Below are 14,981 nucleotides of genomic sequence, written 5' to 3'. Positions count from 1 at the left end.
TGGTGTGGGTAATCTTCATGGTGTCAGACTTCTTTTCAGCCCACACCCAGCATTTAATTCTCCTTACAGTCGGTTGTTCTACAGTGTTTGGTTTGGATTGAAGGAGCAGATCAGGATTTGGATTTAATTCTCCTACTTTGTTTACGAGAGCGCTTTCCATTGAGTTGATCATTTAGCTCTGGTCACATTTCTGTTCAAAATGGAAGCATCTCAGTTAAATCAACAACATTAACAGGCTACCAACCTACCACCAATATTTTGTTGCATTGAATTGAGCACGGATAAGGCCATTTAATTGATGGGTGCTTCTACTCCTAGTACAACAAAATTGCCACTGTGATCCCACCATTCCTATTGATAAAATAATTTTCTGTATGCTCTCTGCCAAATCTAGTTACCCTTAATAAAGGGCAACTGACTGGATGGTTGGAAGTATACAGGAACAGGATTTATCCGATCAATCTGATTTTCTGAAGGCGTATGGTCCATCAAGGATTGTTTCCATTACCTTTAATTTATCGACACGCCACGTATATTCTTTCTACTTTTTTTTTCTCCTTTTTTGCAGACTGTTTCCTACTATCCCATGACGCCAAAAGGAAAGGTAAAAAAATATATTGTAGAATTAGCCACGTCATACCTCCAGATGACAAAAAAATGATGAGTCATGTAAGAAAAACTCCTTGTTTGATTGTTTGATCAGATCAGTAAACCTTTTTAATGATTTTTTTGTCTCAGAAAAACACAATATTAAGTCTATATATTAGTTGATAAACTCGGCTAAAGTAAAACCATATATATCAGGTGGTCCAGTGTCGATGAAGATGGATTTATTCAAGAACTTGTAAGGATCTCTTTAGGCCTGCTTTCCTTCCATCATTTCCTTTCTCATTCTCTCTGCATGTGCATGATTTTGTCTCCCTAAAGCACAAACAACTTTGTCTCTTTTTTCTTCAAATTCTTTTTAAAATAAAGTGTTCCACCACGTGGAGCCACAATTATTCAAAGTGGCACCCAAATGGTTTGAAAGAATCAGAAAATAACCCAGGAATTCATGTCTACAGTCTACACTGTAATTTTTATTGTTCTACAACCACTAAATATATCATTTATTGTCACAAAGCCAGTCGACTCTCTAATTTCTTAAGCATAAAACACCAAAGAAGAAAAAGGTAGTCACTCACTACATAAAAAAACAAAAAAAAAAAGCTCTCACACACTTCTTCTGCAGTTCTGCCTAGGACATACCCAAGAATTCTAAACCCTAAAATGGCTACAAATATTTGAAACAAAGAGGACTAACAATGTGACTGACTTCTCACTGATGCAATCACTTGACGCACTTGGGAGCGAAGGCAAGAGGCCCGGCGGTGTAGAGAGCGAACGAGATCGGGGTTTTGGGCTTCTCGTACCTCAAGACGGCCCCAGTTGATCCCTTGTGAAGATTGGTTGGTTGTTGGCATGAGGCCAAAGGTGATGAGACCAAGAACACCTTACACTTGCGAACTCCGTAGGTGGTCACCTTCTTCGGTGCTTGCAGTAAGAAGTATCCATTCTTGTCTGTAGTCGCCTGTTGAGTTACTGGGGACTTGGTGTTATTGCACTGCAACTTCACAGTTGCACCTGCCAAAGCAAAACAACCATATATACCTTTAATCATTAGATCATGAAGCAAAACACAAATCTACTTTGGAAATCAAAATATCATCTCTCTCTCTATCTATCTCGTACACAGACACACTATTCAATTGCAAAATGCAAACTGTGAAGTTGCATGGATGTCAGGCTGTTAATTAGCAGGGGAAATCTTTCCAGAAGAAGCACCGGAGGTGAGACATCAGGTGACCCACGTGAAGAGAAGTTGCCAAGTACAAATTGAAGTGGAGGAATCTGACTAACCAGCAATTGGAGTAGCACCCAGAAGCGTATCAACTCCTGGGTACTTGCATGATTTGCAGTAAACAACTCCTTGTACAGCCACCAGAGTTCTTGGGGGCACGTACGGAGGACGAGGAGCCGGCGACGGAGGAGACACTTTTGGAGGTGGTGCAGGAGGTGGGACGTGAGCCTTAGGCGCCGGAGCCGGAGTCGGAACTTGACCCTTGGGAGCCGGACGTGGGTGGGGGCGTGGCTTAGGTGAATGTCGGGGTGGGTGTGAGTATGGCTTAGGTGCCGGAGCCGGAGCGTGAACGTTAGCAGCTACCTTTATCTCATCAACCACTTCATCGACTTGATGGCCAGCTGAAACAGTAAGAGAGGCCACCAAAAGAAGTGAGAGCTGAAGAGCTACAAAAAGCTTGACCTGAACAAAACCCATTTTTTTCCCTTAAAAAGGAGAAGGAGAAGAGAATGATAGACGTTGAAATGGGTCGTGAAGGAAGTGGGGATTTATAGCAACTTAGAGACGGAATTCTGGGCGGTTTTGGTTGAGCCAAATGATGATCTCTGGGTGGTTTATCTGGGTTTTGGTTGGTGGGAAGACAGGAGATTGTTGTAGCATCAGAGAGTGATAAGAGACTTCGAGATTGGGATTTAAGAGAGAAATTTGTAAAATATAACAATTTGATGTTGCTTATTGCCTTATTCAGTTGTGGAGAGGGACAAGTGGTGGATGGGCTAACATGCATGGGGGAGTGGAGCTGGAGTTGTTCACATCTAGCAACAGAGAGAGTCCTGTGGTGCAGAAGTTTCCCATGTCTTCGGTATCTGCACTTGTTTATTTCTTCTTTGGTAAATCTAATTTACACGCTTGGTTTAACGTAAATATGTGAAATTAATAAACAATAAACAACAGCTTTATGGTTTATGAAGGACTGCTTTTTGCTTTTTTGCTTTTGGTGAACGAGTCCTGAGCCCATCACCATGGCTTTATTTGTTAAAAAGCCTAAGTTGGGCCTAGATGTGCCTGGCTAGGTTGAGTCACCGTGCCTAACTAGTATGGGCTGGGCTCTTACTTTTAAGCGGATGTTGATGTCAATTTTAGCTGGGATATATCCAATCTAAGTATCAAGTAGTGATGCAGAGAGTTGGCCATTGCAACTTGTAAATAGACGTGTTCATGGCCTTTCAAGAAAAAGCAAATAAAAATAAAAAAACGCATTGATGGGCCGGGTAGAACGGGCCGATCCGGCCCGACCCATTCTTTACCAGCTTTGGACAAAGTCTTATACCCATGGACTTGAGCTTGGGCTCTAAACTTCATGCCTGATAATTTTTGGAGTTGGGCCCACATTTCCTTAAATAAAACAGGTTCATTTTCTATTAATAAAGAGACAAAGCACAATCCGACCCAGTCCATCTATAAAGTCTCTAGTCTTTCTACGTTACAAATAAATTAAGGATTACAATCCAAATCAGGACTTATATTTATGTATAGACCATTTTTCAATCAAAAGCACATATTTTTACCTTCTTTGTTTTCATATTTTATTGAGAACATAACCCCTTTTTTCCCGTGATATGACACTGGCTGATTCTGCATAAATATGACGGTTTATTTGGGTACATCCCTTTTTCTTTATCAAGGGAAACACGTACGCTTTTAATAAAAAAGTAGAGTTTTTAATTAATCTTTAAACTACTTTAAATAAAAAATGGAATGTCACCAAACCGGTCCCCTGATATAGACTTCATTATTATTTTTTATTGTGGTTTGTGGACCATTTTTTTTTTCTATTTTGAATTGGATAAACCTATATTCAAATTGAATAATATAATAATATAAAAAATAGCTTTGGTATAGTTAGGGGTGTCAGCTGGACTGGATTTGGTCCAATCTGATCCAGTTTCATGTGAGTCCATTATTAATGGACCACGTCCAATCCAATTTAATGAATGTTTTAGACCAATTTGGACTGGTCCAATTCAATGTCTAGACCATCCATTCTGTTCAAATTCATTTTGATCTAGATTGGTTTTAACCCAAATCCGGTCCATTGACACATATATTCTTATCTTATATTAATGGACCAAATATTGGCTTAATCCAACCCAATCTAATATAAATTTTTTATAGACGGACCAGGTCCAATCTAATCTAATAAATATTTTGGACCGGATTGGTCCAATCCAATATGGCTTGTTGATCCATCCAATCCGTCCAAATTGATTTTAGTCTTAACGGGTCCAATCCAAAAATGGTCATTAACACCCTTAGGTATCGTATACCATTAATTAAATTAAAAATCACTTTTATGATACTTGGACATACCACTATTTACTAAATTCACGACATTCAGACCAACTACCATGAGATAAAACATAAATATAAATACTATCAGATGGAATGAATCCATGTAATTCTCTCCAAAATTTATAAAGGGATCAGATTTGAATTCAGATTCAGACAAATAGGGATGCAAACGGATTGAATTGGATTTGAATTATGGTATAATCCAGTTCAATCTTGTACTATAAGGATGTCAGATATTTTTTAATATAATCTGATCTAATTTTTTAATCTAATCTAATTATAAGGATGTCAGATATATCTGAAATCTAATCTGATCTGGTTTAATTAAAAAATATAAATTATTAAAAAGAAAAAAATATAACAATTTAAATAAAAAAATAAAAAAATACAGATATTTTTTAATTATTTTCATTATATATCATTTAATGAAAATCTTTCTCTCTCTTCCCACGTGTTCTTTGAGTAACTTTACTATTTGGTAGAAGTGAAGCAGTTACGTCGTTTCCCCGACATAAGATATGTGGATGTGAATCCCACCGTAATTTTTCTCTGTTTCCTTGCTTCATGCATGGCTAGCTACCCGTAAATTATTATCTGATCACGTAAATATTTTCAACGGCGTGGATCATGGGATCGATCCACCGCATGGAGTCTCCGGAGCTATTCTAGAGAGAGAGAGAGAGAGTCATGACGCAAATCGGCAGGTTCAATACGAATACGATGGAGCTTAAAGCATTTTGGCATCAACCCAAGTCCAAGACACGGCCATCGAGAAATACTGGGTAATTAGAATAATAGAACACAGACAGACATTAGAGTGCAGATAACCTACATGCAGCTACAATGCTCAATGCACCATTAACACTTTTCAAGCTTTAATGAGCGACCACATGGGCATGCAGCAGGATTGGAGATGAACGGTGCTTTTGCTTTCAAGCAATATTCCTCTGCTCTGATATAAACTCATCAGTTTTCTAAAGAATCAGAGTTGCCTCCTTCGGAGTACTATTTGGTCGATCTGTAGTCGCTAAATATACTCTTCTTCATAGCTAGCGACTAGCGAGACCATTGTTGTCTGCCCTCTTGCAGCGGCTAGCACAAACCAAATACCTCTTAGGATGCGTTTATTTGCGATACAAACGCAAATATGTACAGTGCAAAAAAGCCTCAGATCGATTTACGAATGCAAATTGGGTTAACATTTCTATCCCATTTGTATTGCTGTTTGTGAACAAACACCTGAATGTTTTTGCTGGCATTTGGAAGAAAACATTAGAGCAAACATTAAATGCTCTACAAATGGGGATATGCTTTCATAACTGCAAATGAGGTTTGCCTGAAACATTGAAAGTAGTGGATAACAATACAAGATCTGAAATGTACTTGGGTGCAAAAAATAAAAACAAAGTTAGATATGTTATTTACCATTACTGGAATATACCTCCACGTGTATTTTCCTGTAACAGTAGAGTTACTGCATCATTGGTCTCTCGATGAGTCTTGGTATAACACTCATCGCATTCAGGATAACACCCATCCTTCAAGCTGTAATCTTCTTATCCATTATTGATGGACTCCTTTGTGTACAATTCTTAAACTATTACAAATAGAAACAGGACGGTGGATTTCATCATCCATCCACATTATCATTAACTCTGCTATTTCAATTTGGTATCAGAGCCTTCATTGATGGACGCGGCTTCAGTTCTGGCTCTCAGAATTCAATAGGTGTTTTAGCCACCAATAACGCTCCAGGCTCGAGCTCAACTCATTCTAATGGAATACATTTATCTCTCTATTAAGTTCAGTAATGACAATTATTTACTCTAGAAAGCTCAACTTCTGCTGATTCTCTACACAAATCGATTAATCAGGTATGTAGACGGATCGATTGCTACCCCACCAAAACAAATACCAGATTTGAATGGAGGTGATCGGATGATTCTCAATCCAGCGTATTTAGACCGGTTTGAGAAAGATAAACCGGTGCTCTCTTGGATTATTGCATCAGTTACATAGAATGTGTTTGTACACACTACAAGAAAAATGATGTAAGCCGGCCTTAGAGGCGGCGGTCTTTAAGACCACTGCTATAGACACAGCTGAACTGGCGTTCTTATCAAGATCGCCGCCCATTAGGGCTGTTCATGGGTCGGGTTGGGTTGATTTATTGGGGTTTTTCCAACCGACCCAACCTGGTTGGGTTACCTGAGATGGAAACCAAAATCGACACAGTGCTAAGCAAAACAGACCTGGCCGGTTTGAGTCGGGTTGGATTGATTTGGGTCGGTTTCGGTTCTAAGTTCATATATATATATTTATATAAACAAAAAGATACATACAAATATATTGGAATATATATTTTCTAGAAAATATATATATATATATATATATATATATATATATATATCTGACATATTTCATAATATATTTTTTTTAGATATATATTAGAATATATATTTTCAGATATTTCAGTTTTTAGTTAGATAGGAATTAAGTCAATTCGGTTTGGATTGGTTTCGATTTTCACACAAGAAAACCAACACGGACCCGAATCATTGATTTATGAATTTGTACAATCCAAAACTGAGCGATGCTGATGAAAACCCAACCGACTTGAATTGGGTCGGTTTGGTCGGATTGAGCCTTTTTATGAACAACCCTACCGCCCAGAAAACGAAAATAAAAAAAATTGGGCGGTGGACCGGTGTTATTCGAGAACTGGCACGACATTTTTGCATTTGAACCGGACTTAAGCCAGCTTATTACATCTGCGAGAGAGAGCAAAAATCCAAAAACTCTCACACTGCCGCCTTATGCTCCCGCTCAAAACCTTTTTGAGAGAGAAATCGATTCAGAAATGCTTCTGACAAAGAACGAAAGGTAAAAATTCTTTTATTCTTCTTCTTCACGTATGGTTGATTCATTTCTATTTCCTCCCATTCTAGGGCATTAATCGGTGGAGGGCAACAAACACAGTTAAAGGCTTAGCCGCAATTCTACTACATAGGAGAAAATCCGTATCAAGCTGGAGCAATCCCCCCAACTTCCCTTTTTGACGATCCAAAATGCAGTAAACCATCTTCAAAAGATACAGCTTCTCCCTTCACCTACATCTACTGTGGGACCTCTGGCGTCACCACCATCGGGTCATTATCATCCCTCTCCCTTCCATCCTCTATATTTTCTAGCTTCTTTTTCTTTCCTGAATTATATTATGCAAGTATCGATCATCTTGGAATTAGGGTTTATTGTTTACAGAAACAAAAAAAGGGTTTATTGCTTACAGAAACTAAAAACGTTTTAGTTGAAACTTGAATCTTAGGATTATGAATTGTAGATGACTTTTTGATTCCACGATCAGTAAAATAGATGGATGGTTTAAAAATCAAAATGCACATTCCTTTTCTTGGCAAGGACTATTTTATAGTCAAAATGCGTACTTTGCCAAAGGTAATAATTTCAATGCGATAGGAGCTTATGTAATCCTAATGTCAGCAGTACAAAATGCTAGAAAAGAAAATGAAACAAACATGTCTATGGCTTAGGGTCGTCAAAATTCCTCAATTATTCTTGATTGTGAATTATTGTGATGGCCCTATTTTAGGTCTATTAGATTTTATGCAGTTTGTGCTTTGGCTTTTATGTTCCATGTATTTGTGTTGTGCCCATGGGAAAGAAGGGAACCTATTAGTGTTGGCATAATCACTAAAAGAAGGCTACAATTCATTCATCTGATGCAATTGCTAGGTGGTTTTGGAAGTTGCATGGGAACAAAGAGATTAAGGTGGTTTCTATTGCTGTATTGTTGCTCTGAGGTTGAAGTGCTAGTTTCTTTTGTTAGAAATATCGGTCTGAGGTTAAGAAGCTTGAGTCTTCTTCCATTTGTCATGGTTGACTCTTACTTAGATTTAGGTAGTTTGAATAGAGATACTTCTCAGTATAGATATTGATTAATTGATCAAGTAGTATTTTGTTTTATTGGAGATTGATTGCTGTGAGCCAAGAAGGATGCCACCCCACAACAGAACTTTTGTCCTAAAGCTAAGATCTACTACTATTTGATCTTTGGTCATGTCTGACCTGCAAAATAAGCCAGGGAACCCATTATTCCACTAGAGCCACAAAATAAAGGAAAAAAAGTAAACACCAGAGATTTTCTCCAATAGTAAGTCATACAGACACAGTAAAATAAATGGATTCCGTTCCACCCAATTAATGGAATTTCTTACCAATAATCAAATTAAATGTACAGAAGATAGTGATAGATAATATGCTACCAGTCATCCAAGTCACTTATTATTCATCCATGTACTGTATGAATGCTAGAAAGCAATCTGATAAAAGACACAATAAGACACCTTATGCATTGCCTGCTAGGAAGTCCTCTGTCCTACCAGATAATACCCAGTAGATCAGTGTGAGCCCCTTTGGAGGCTCAAAAAGAAGCCAATAGATGTTACAAATCAGTGTGAGCCCCTTAGTAGTGGAACCACTGAATTACAATGAAGTTTATGCCAAGAGTAAACATATAGACATCTAGTGTTATCCCTTTCCATAAAGGAATTTTGAGGGGAAATTCTGTTGTTGGTTGGACGAAGGTTTAAAGGAATAATTTTTATTATTCCTCATGGGGGATGGGGCTGAATTCAAAGTTTGAATTGTTTCACCTATGCGTTAATTGGAGTAACCAATACATCCTGTAGGTGGTGTTGGTACAATTCATGCATCCAATATTCTCCAGTCTCATGTGCTTGGATCTTAGTTGAATAATCTATTGTGGATAAAACCCTTGACATAGGTACTATTTGTCAAGACTCTCTATTAATAAGATAGGGAACCCCTTTGGGTTGTCCATAGGTAAGTAGTAGTGAAGCTTCGTTGACCTGTACATATCACCCAAAATTTCACTTTCTTTCTTTTTAATTAAGGTTGTATATATTTTGATTGTCATGAGAAGCAACCTTTTTGTTGTTAACGGGGGGGGGGGGGGGGGGCGGGGAGGCTTATATCAATCACTTCTTGTGTGTTTGTGGCCTGGACAAAAACTTAGGCCCAGGTCTGGTAATTTTCTGCATGCTAGGCCTTTTGCATCAGGTTAGTAATGATCACCCTCTATGTGAGAGTACATATATTAAGTACTCAAGTATATTCTTACATTCAAACTTCTTGTTTCTTTTTATTTTGCAGGGTTTTCATGTTGCTGCTCTTGCCTTTGTGAGGTGAGGCCCACCTGATCCAAAAGCTTATAAGCAATGTTTTGTGAAAATTCCAGGCAACCTGAACCAATTATATTTTTCAGTCATTCATTGAAATCTCTTCTAATTAAGCAGCTCAACTGAAGCAATCCAACTCGAACACTGCCTTTGCTTTTGATTGGGTTTTCAGTTTCAAATTTAGGCTCTTAATTAAGAAAGAAAAGTTGTTGATAGAATTTTGAATTGAAATTTGGTATGAAAAAGTGAAAAATTGAACAGGTATAAGTATTTTTTAGGATCAATCAACTAGAAGGCCTGGCCTATTCACTGTTGATAAAGCAGAGGATGAATGGGTTACCGAATACTTGGATACCCAACTTAACCCAAACGTAGATGGCATGGGCCTAAAAATATTGGGACCAGGGCCCATAATAAGTTGAGCATATGATTCTCCCTCTGCCACTAATACCAGAACCTGACCCATACCAGGGTCCAGGTTCACATGAATGAAAACCTCACCTGTTGAGTTCACTATCAAAGGAAAATTGACCAGCTAATAATGTCAGAAAAGCCGATTCTTCACACCATTGACCAAGATAAAGGAACATACAATTCTGCTCTGCTGAACACAAAACGCTGGCCACATTATGTGCATCAGACAGCACATTGTTTTGATTTCACTCTTTTGAGTTTCTTAATCTCATTTGTTGGATAGGCATTTGATTTGTCATTATTCTTATCTTTGTAAAACTCCTATTAGCATGCGTGATTTGTAACTGTATTTTGATCTTCACGTGAAGAGGATTGCAAATGGTAAAGAGGGTTGGGTTGCTCCTAAGGAACCTATTGCTGGTTTGACTGTGGATCCTGCCTTGGTTTCACATTCAGTACCTGCTACCACAGATAGACATGGAGGAAACTTGGTTTGACTGTGTGATTTATACCTTCTATCACTATCTGATTATGTGATAAAAATGGCTGTAGATTTTGAACTTTATTTATGACTTTATATCTGGTATCCCATTATAAAGGAAACTATTTAGTTGGATTATTTTCCTTTATGTAGGTACCACTCCCATAACAATGATTACCTTGAGATCTGTCGTAGCTACAAGGCAATCTATGAGATTCCATCTGTCAAAGAAGATCCGGCACAATGGATACCAGTAAGTACTGTTTTTTAATTCATGTCTTCCCTATCTACCTTGGCATTTCCTGACAATTATTCCCACTTGCAGGTCCTAAGGAAAATTTACTGGTATTTAGTGCTGTCTCCACATGATCCATTGCAGTCAAGCCTTCTTAACTCTACTTTGGAGGATAAGAATCTAGGTGAAATTTCAAAATTTAGGTATATATTTGGTGGCATTGGTGTTTTTTCAATACCAATTTCTTCTTTGTTCTATACTTCAATCTTGATATAGGGGAAATAGAAGGATTTCATATCTGAAATATTAAAGAAAGAGTGATGAAATAGAAAAGATACTCCATGAACACCGGTTTGTTGACATCACATAAGCTTTTTTATATTGGCAACTGGTAAACTTCTATTGATGATAGTGAAATATGTAAATAGGGTCATATAAGCACAAGGATACAGATAGCACCACTTTTAAATGGGTAGATTGGGTTCATTATTTGAAATATTTTACATTCTTTTATCTATTAAATCCAGACCAATCATCCTAATGTGCTTTTATGTGCTACAATCTGATTACATTAACTGTCATGCCATAGAGGTTTCAATTTGATTTGGTTAATTTACTATTTGCATATTTCATTTATTGATATGAGAATGCTAAATTAGGATGGCTCCTTGAATGTCTTGTTTTTTATACATTTTTTATGGTTATCTCAACTACTTTACATTCTTTAATAATTTATATGTTTTTGATTTACAGGTTCATCAATTACGCTAAGTGGATTTGCTTTTGAAGATGTGGACCTTATTCGATAAATTGAATTTTTTTAAGTCCTTGTATTTTTATATGTCAACTGGATATTGTATGTGAATAGTTTGATTTGGATATTAATTAATCTTTAAATTAATATATTTTGTTTTAAATTGCATTTTTTTTATTTAAGTCTCTTAACTTAGCTTTTCATATATCAATTATCATGAATTATTTGTTAAGCATGTATTAAAGTGATGAATTAATAAAAAAGTGTATGTACCAACAAATATCGGAATTAACCTGGCATAAACATTAAAAAATGTATATATATATATATATATCTAAGCTGGCGGTCATGAAACTGCTAGATTAGCCATAAACAACACCTAAGGCAGCAGTCCTTTGGATCTAAGCCGCCGCTTAAGGAAGCAAATGATGTTGGATTAAACCAAAGGTGGCGGTCAATTAGGATCAAAGTCGATGGTCCGAACTACCGTCTAAGAAACCAAACAATTTTTGACAAAACCTAAGCCGGCGGTCAAAAACGCTGCCTTTAATAACACTAAGTCGGTGATAAAAACGTCGTCTTTAATAACACTAAACTGGCGGTCTCGATAGACTGCCGTGTTAATAAAATTTGGACCGGCCACCAAAGGCAGCAGTCTTGATCTAGGCTGGCAGCTACTTAGATGGCAGACCAATGATCGCCGCCTTAGATCTAAGGCTTAGACTGTTTTTCTTGTAGTGACAAGTGGTTGGTCATCACTCACGTGAAGTGTGGAATGCTCTCACCAAATCTTTTGCCAATTATTCTCGCTCTAGATTGCTTCAATATAGGAGACAACTCTAGAGTCTCAAGAAAGGAGGTATGACTATTTTTTTAGTATGTCCAAAAAGTTAGATTTATAGTTAATAGTCTATCTACAGTTGCCAGATTGTAGTTACTAATAGGTTTGATATATAAGACTTTGATGTTGATGATGTTTTAGGCATTCTTCTTGGTCATGAGGGCTGGTTAGAACAGAATGCCACCCCTACCGATTCCACCTCCCCCACGGCTAATATTGCTAATTTTAGAAGTAAAAATTTTAGTAATAATACCCAATATATTGCTCCCAGAAATAACCACGGTAGAGGTAGAGGGCGTGGTTCTTTAGATAACCATACAAACAATGGAGGAAAAGGTCATGGTAACCCCATTGTCTATTAATTATGGAACAACTGCCTACAATAGTAGTACTACTTCTACACCTCCGTTTGATACAACCTAGTATGTGGATAGCAGTGCCACACATCACATGACACCCAATATTGAGAATCTGCAAATTTGGCCTGTGTGTGGAGGAATTGATCAAGTTAAAGTCGGAAATGCTTTAGGTTTGGCAAGTAATCAACTTGGTTCATTAGTTATTAACATTGCTACTCATAAGTTTGCTTTAAACAATATCTTTCATGTGCTGGATTTGTCTAAAAATTTGTTATTTGTTCAAAGGTTTGCTCATGATAACAACTTATACTGAGTTTCATGGTGATTGTTTTCTTGTGAATGACTATATGGGGAAAACACTGTTGCGAGGGCCCAGTAGAGACGATCTCTATCAATTTCCAGGAAGTGTGTCTAAAATGAATAAGCCTTCAACCTTAGTCGGTGAACATGTTTCCATCAATGATTGGCACAAGCAACTTGGACATCTGGCTATGCGAATTTTGAGGCATGTAGTGTCACAGTTTGGGTTACCCTATGAGGGTCTACTTAATTTTAGTTCGAATCTAATATGTGAGTCATGTACAATGAGCAAAAGTCATAGGTTTTCACTACTCCCATCCTCTACAGTTATTTCTGGTCCTCTAGACTTAGTCTATTCTAATGTATGGGGACCAACCCCAGTTTTATCTGATGTAGGGTTTCGTTATTATGTAATTTTCATTGATACTTATAGCAAATTTTCTTGGTTGTTTCCCTTACAAAGAAAGTCGGATTCTTGTCATTTAAGCGTCATGTCGAAGTTTTATTCTATGCTAATATCAAAGCCTTATAATATATTTGGGGTGGAGAATATTGGAAACTTTCTCAATATTTGGACTCCGCCGACATCACTCATAGACTCACATGCCCTCACATGCATGAACAGAACGGGAATGTTGAATGGAAACATTGCCATGTAGTCGAAGCCACCTTGTCTCTACTGGCCTCCTCGTCGCTCCCCTTTTCCTTTTAGGCAGTTGTTGCTTTTACAGTAGTCTATTTAATCAACCAACTTCTGACCAACACTCTACATGGTAAGTCTCCTTTCAAGGTTCTTGGTTCTCCTCAGGATTATTGATTCCTCAAGGTTTTTGGGTGTGCTTGCTATCCGTTGCTTCCATCATATAACCAACACAAGTTCGACTACCTTTCAAAACAATGTATTTTTCTCGGCTATAGTGACAAGCACAAAGGTTATTGATGTTTGCATCCTCCTATTGGACGAGAATATGTTTCACGCCATGTGTCTTTTGACTAACACAAATTCTTCGAAATATCTATGGCTACTTCATCAGATCCAAATCAATCTATTGGAATTTATTTACAACCTCCCATCTCCTCCAGAGCTGCTTCCATCACGTTTGAACCTATGGTTCCCTCATCACCACCACCAGCTAGGTCCACTTCTTCTCCTATGACACTTAACAGTCATAATAGTACATTGGCATCCCCAGATGTGTCCATCTCCCTTGAAGTCGGTCCTCATGGAACACGTCCCTTATACGATACCCTTGATAATACCATTACTCTTCCTCCTTAGAATTTTGCAGCTCCTAGTCGCCAACACACCATGGTTACTCGGTCTATGGACGGCTCCCTACCTCCTCGCACACATCTGACTACCAAGTATCCTCTACCTCAGTCCTTGTTGGCTCAATTACATGATGAAAGTGTTGAACCCTCCAGTTATTCCAAAGATGTGAAATCTACTCATTGGTGTGATGCTATGACAAAAGAGTTCAATGCTCTAGTTAATAATGGCACTTGGAATCTTGTCCCATGTTCTTCTAATATGCATGTGGTAGGTACTAAATGGATCTATAAAGTTAAACGGAAGGCCGATGGCACCATTGACCATTACAAGGCTCGTTTGGTTGCACTAGTATTCACTCAAGTTCCCAGTGTTGATTTCACCGCTACCTTCATCCCTATTGTGAAATTGGTGACCATCCATATTATTCTCTCTCTTGTTGTCTCTCAACGGTGGTGCATTCATCAGATTGATTTTGACAATGCGTTAATGGTGAACTTCAAGAAGACATATATGTCCAATAACCCAAAGGTTTCGAAGATCGTCTAAACCTGATCATGTTTGCAAGCTACATAAGGCCCTTTTTGGGCTTCGACAAGCACCTTGTGCTTGGTACTCTTACCTCACCTTTCAACTAACAAGATGGGCTTTCAGGCTTCTGCAGCTGATACTTCACTATTCGTTTACTGCTCAAAATCAATCACACTCTATCTACTGGTTTGTGTTGATGATGTGTTGCTTATAGGAAACTCTAAGAAGGCCATCAACAGTTGTATTATGAAACTCTCATCATTTCTCTCTCAAGGATCTCAGACTTGCTACCTTTTTCCTTAGCATTGAGTTTATTCTGCACCCTCAGGGAATTATTCTCAGCCAACGTCGATATATATGTGATTTACTACAGTGTGCTGACATGGAT

The 14,981-nt window shown here is 37.9% G+C and overlaps 1 protein-coding gene and 1 long non-coding RNA gene across 2 annotated transcripts; one reads left to right on the top strand and one right to left on the bottom strand.

The window, feature by feature from the left end:
- Window positions 1–1,051: 1,051 nt before the first annotated feature.
- On the bottom strand, window positions 1,052–2,693 carry LOC148875908 (non-classical arabinogalactan protein 31-like). The gene is made up of 2 exons (XM_088965693.1): window positions 1,900–2,693; window positions 1,052–1,623 (listed from the first exon to the last, which is right to left on the bottom strand). Exons 1-2 carry the CDS (start codon window positions 2,315–2,317, stop codon window positions 1,331–1,333), a joined length of 711 nt encoding a protein of 236 aa, XP_088821819.1. The 5' UTR covers window positions 2,318–2,693; the 3' UTR covers window positions 1,052–1,330.
- Window positions 2,694–6,935: 4,242 nt separating this feature from the next.
- Window positions 6,936–11,455, top strand: LOC148875907 (uncharacterized). Its single transcript, XR_016098665.1, has 6 exons — window positions 6,936–7,075; window positions 7,141–7,341; window positions 9,383–9,414; window positions 10,457–10,556; window positions 10,629–10,741; window positions 11,292–11,455. It is a non-coding gene; the product is annotated as an uncharacterized LOC148875907 (long non-coding RNA).
- Window positions 11,456–14,981: the final 3,526 nt, after the last annotated feature.

The sequence above is a fragment of the Nelumbo lutea genome, chromosome 1 (genome assembly GCF_056320005.1).
Source record: "Nelumbo lutea isolate HS-2025 chromosome 1, American lotus-T2T, whole genome shotgun sequence".
NCBI classification, from domain to species: Eukaryota; Viridiplantae; Streptophyta; class Magnoliopsida; order Proteales; family Nelumbonaceae; genus Nelumbo; species Nelumbo lutea.
The sequence above is the reverse complement of the archived record's forward strand: the minus strand, read 5'-3'. Positions and strand labels throughout refer to the sequence as shown.

Coding starts and splice junctions, on each gene's coding strand:
- LOC148875908 (XM_088965693.1), bottom strand. CDS start 2,317: ATGGGTTTTGTTCAGGTCAAGCTTTTTGTAGCTCTTCAGCTCTCACTT. Junction 1,624..1,899: donor GGGTGCTACTCCAATTGCTG/GTTAGTCAGATT, acceptor TTGCTTTGGCAG/GTGCAACTGTGAAGTTGCAG.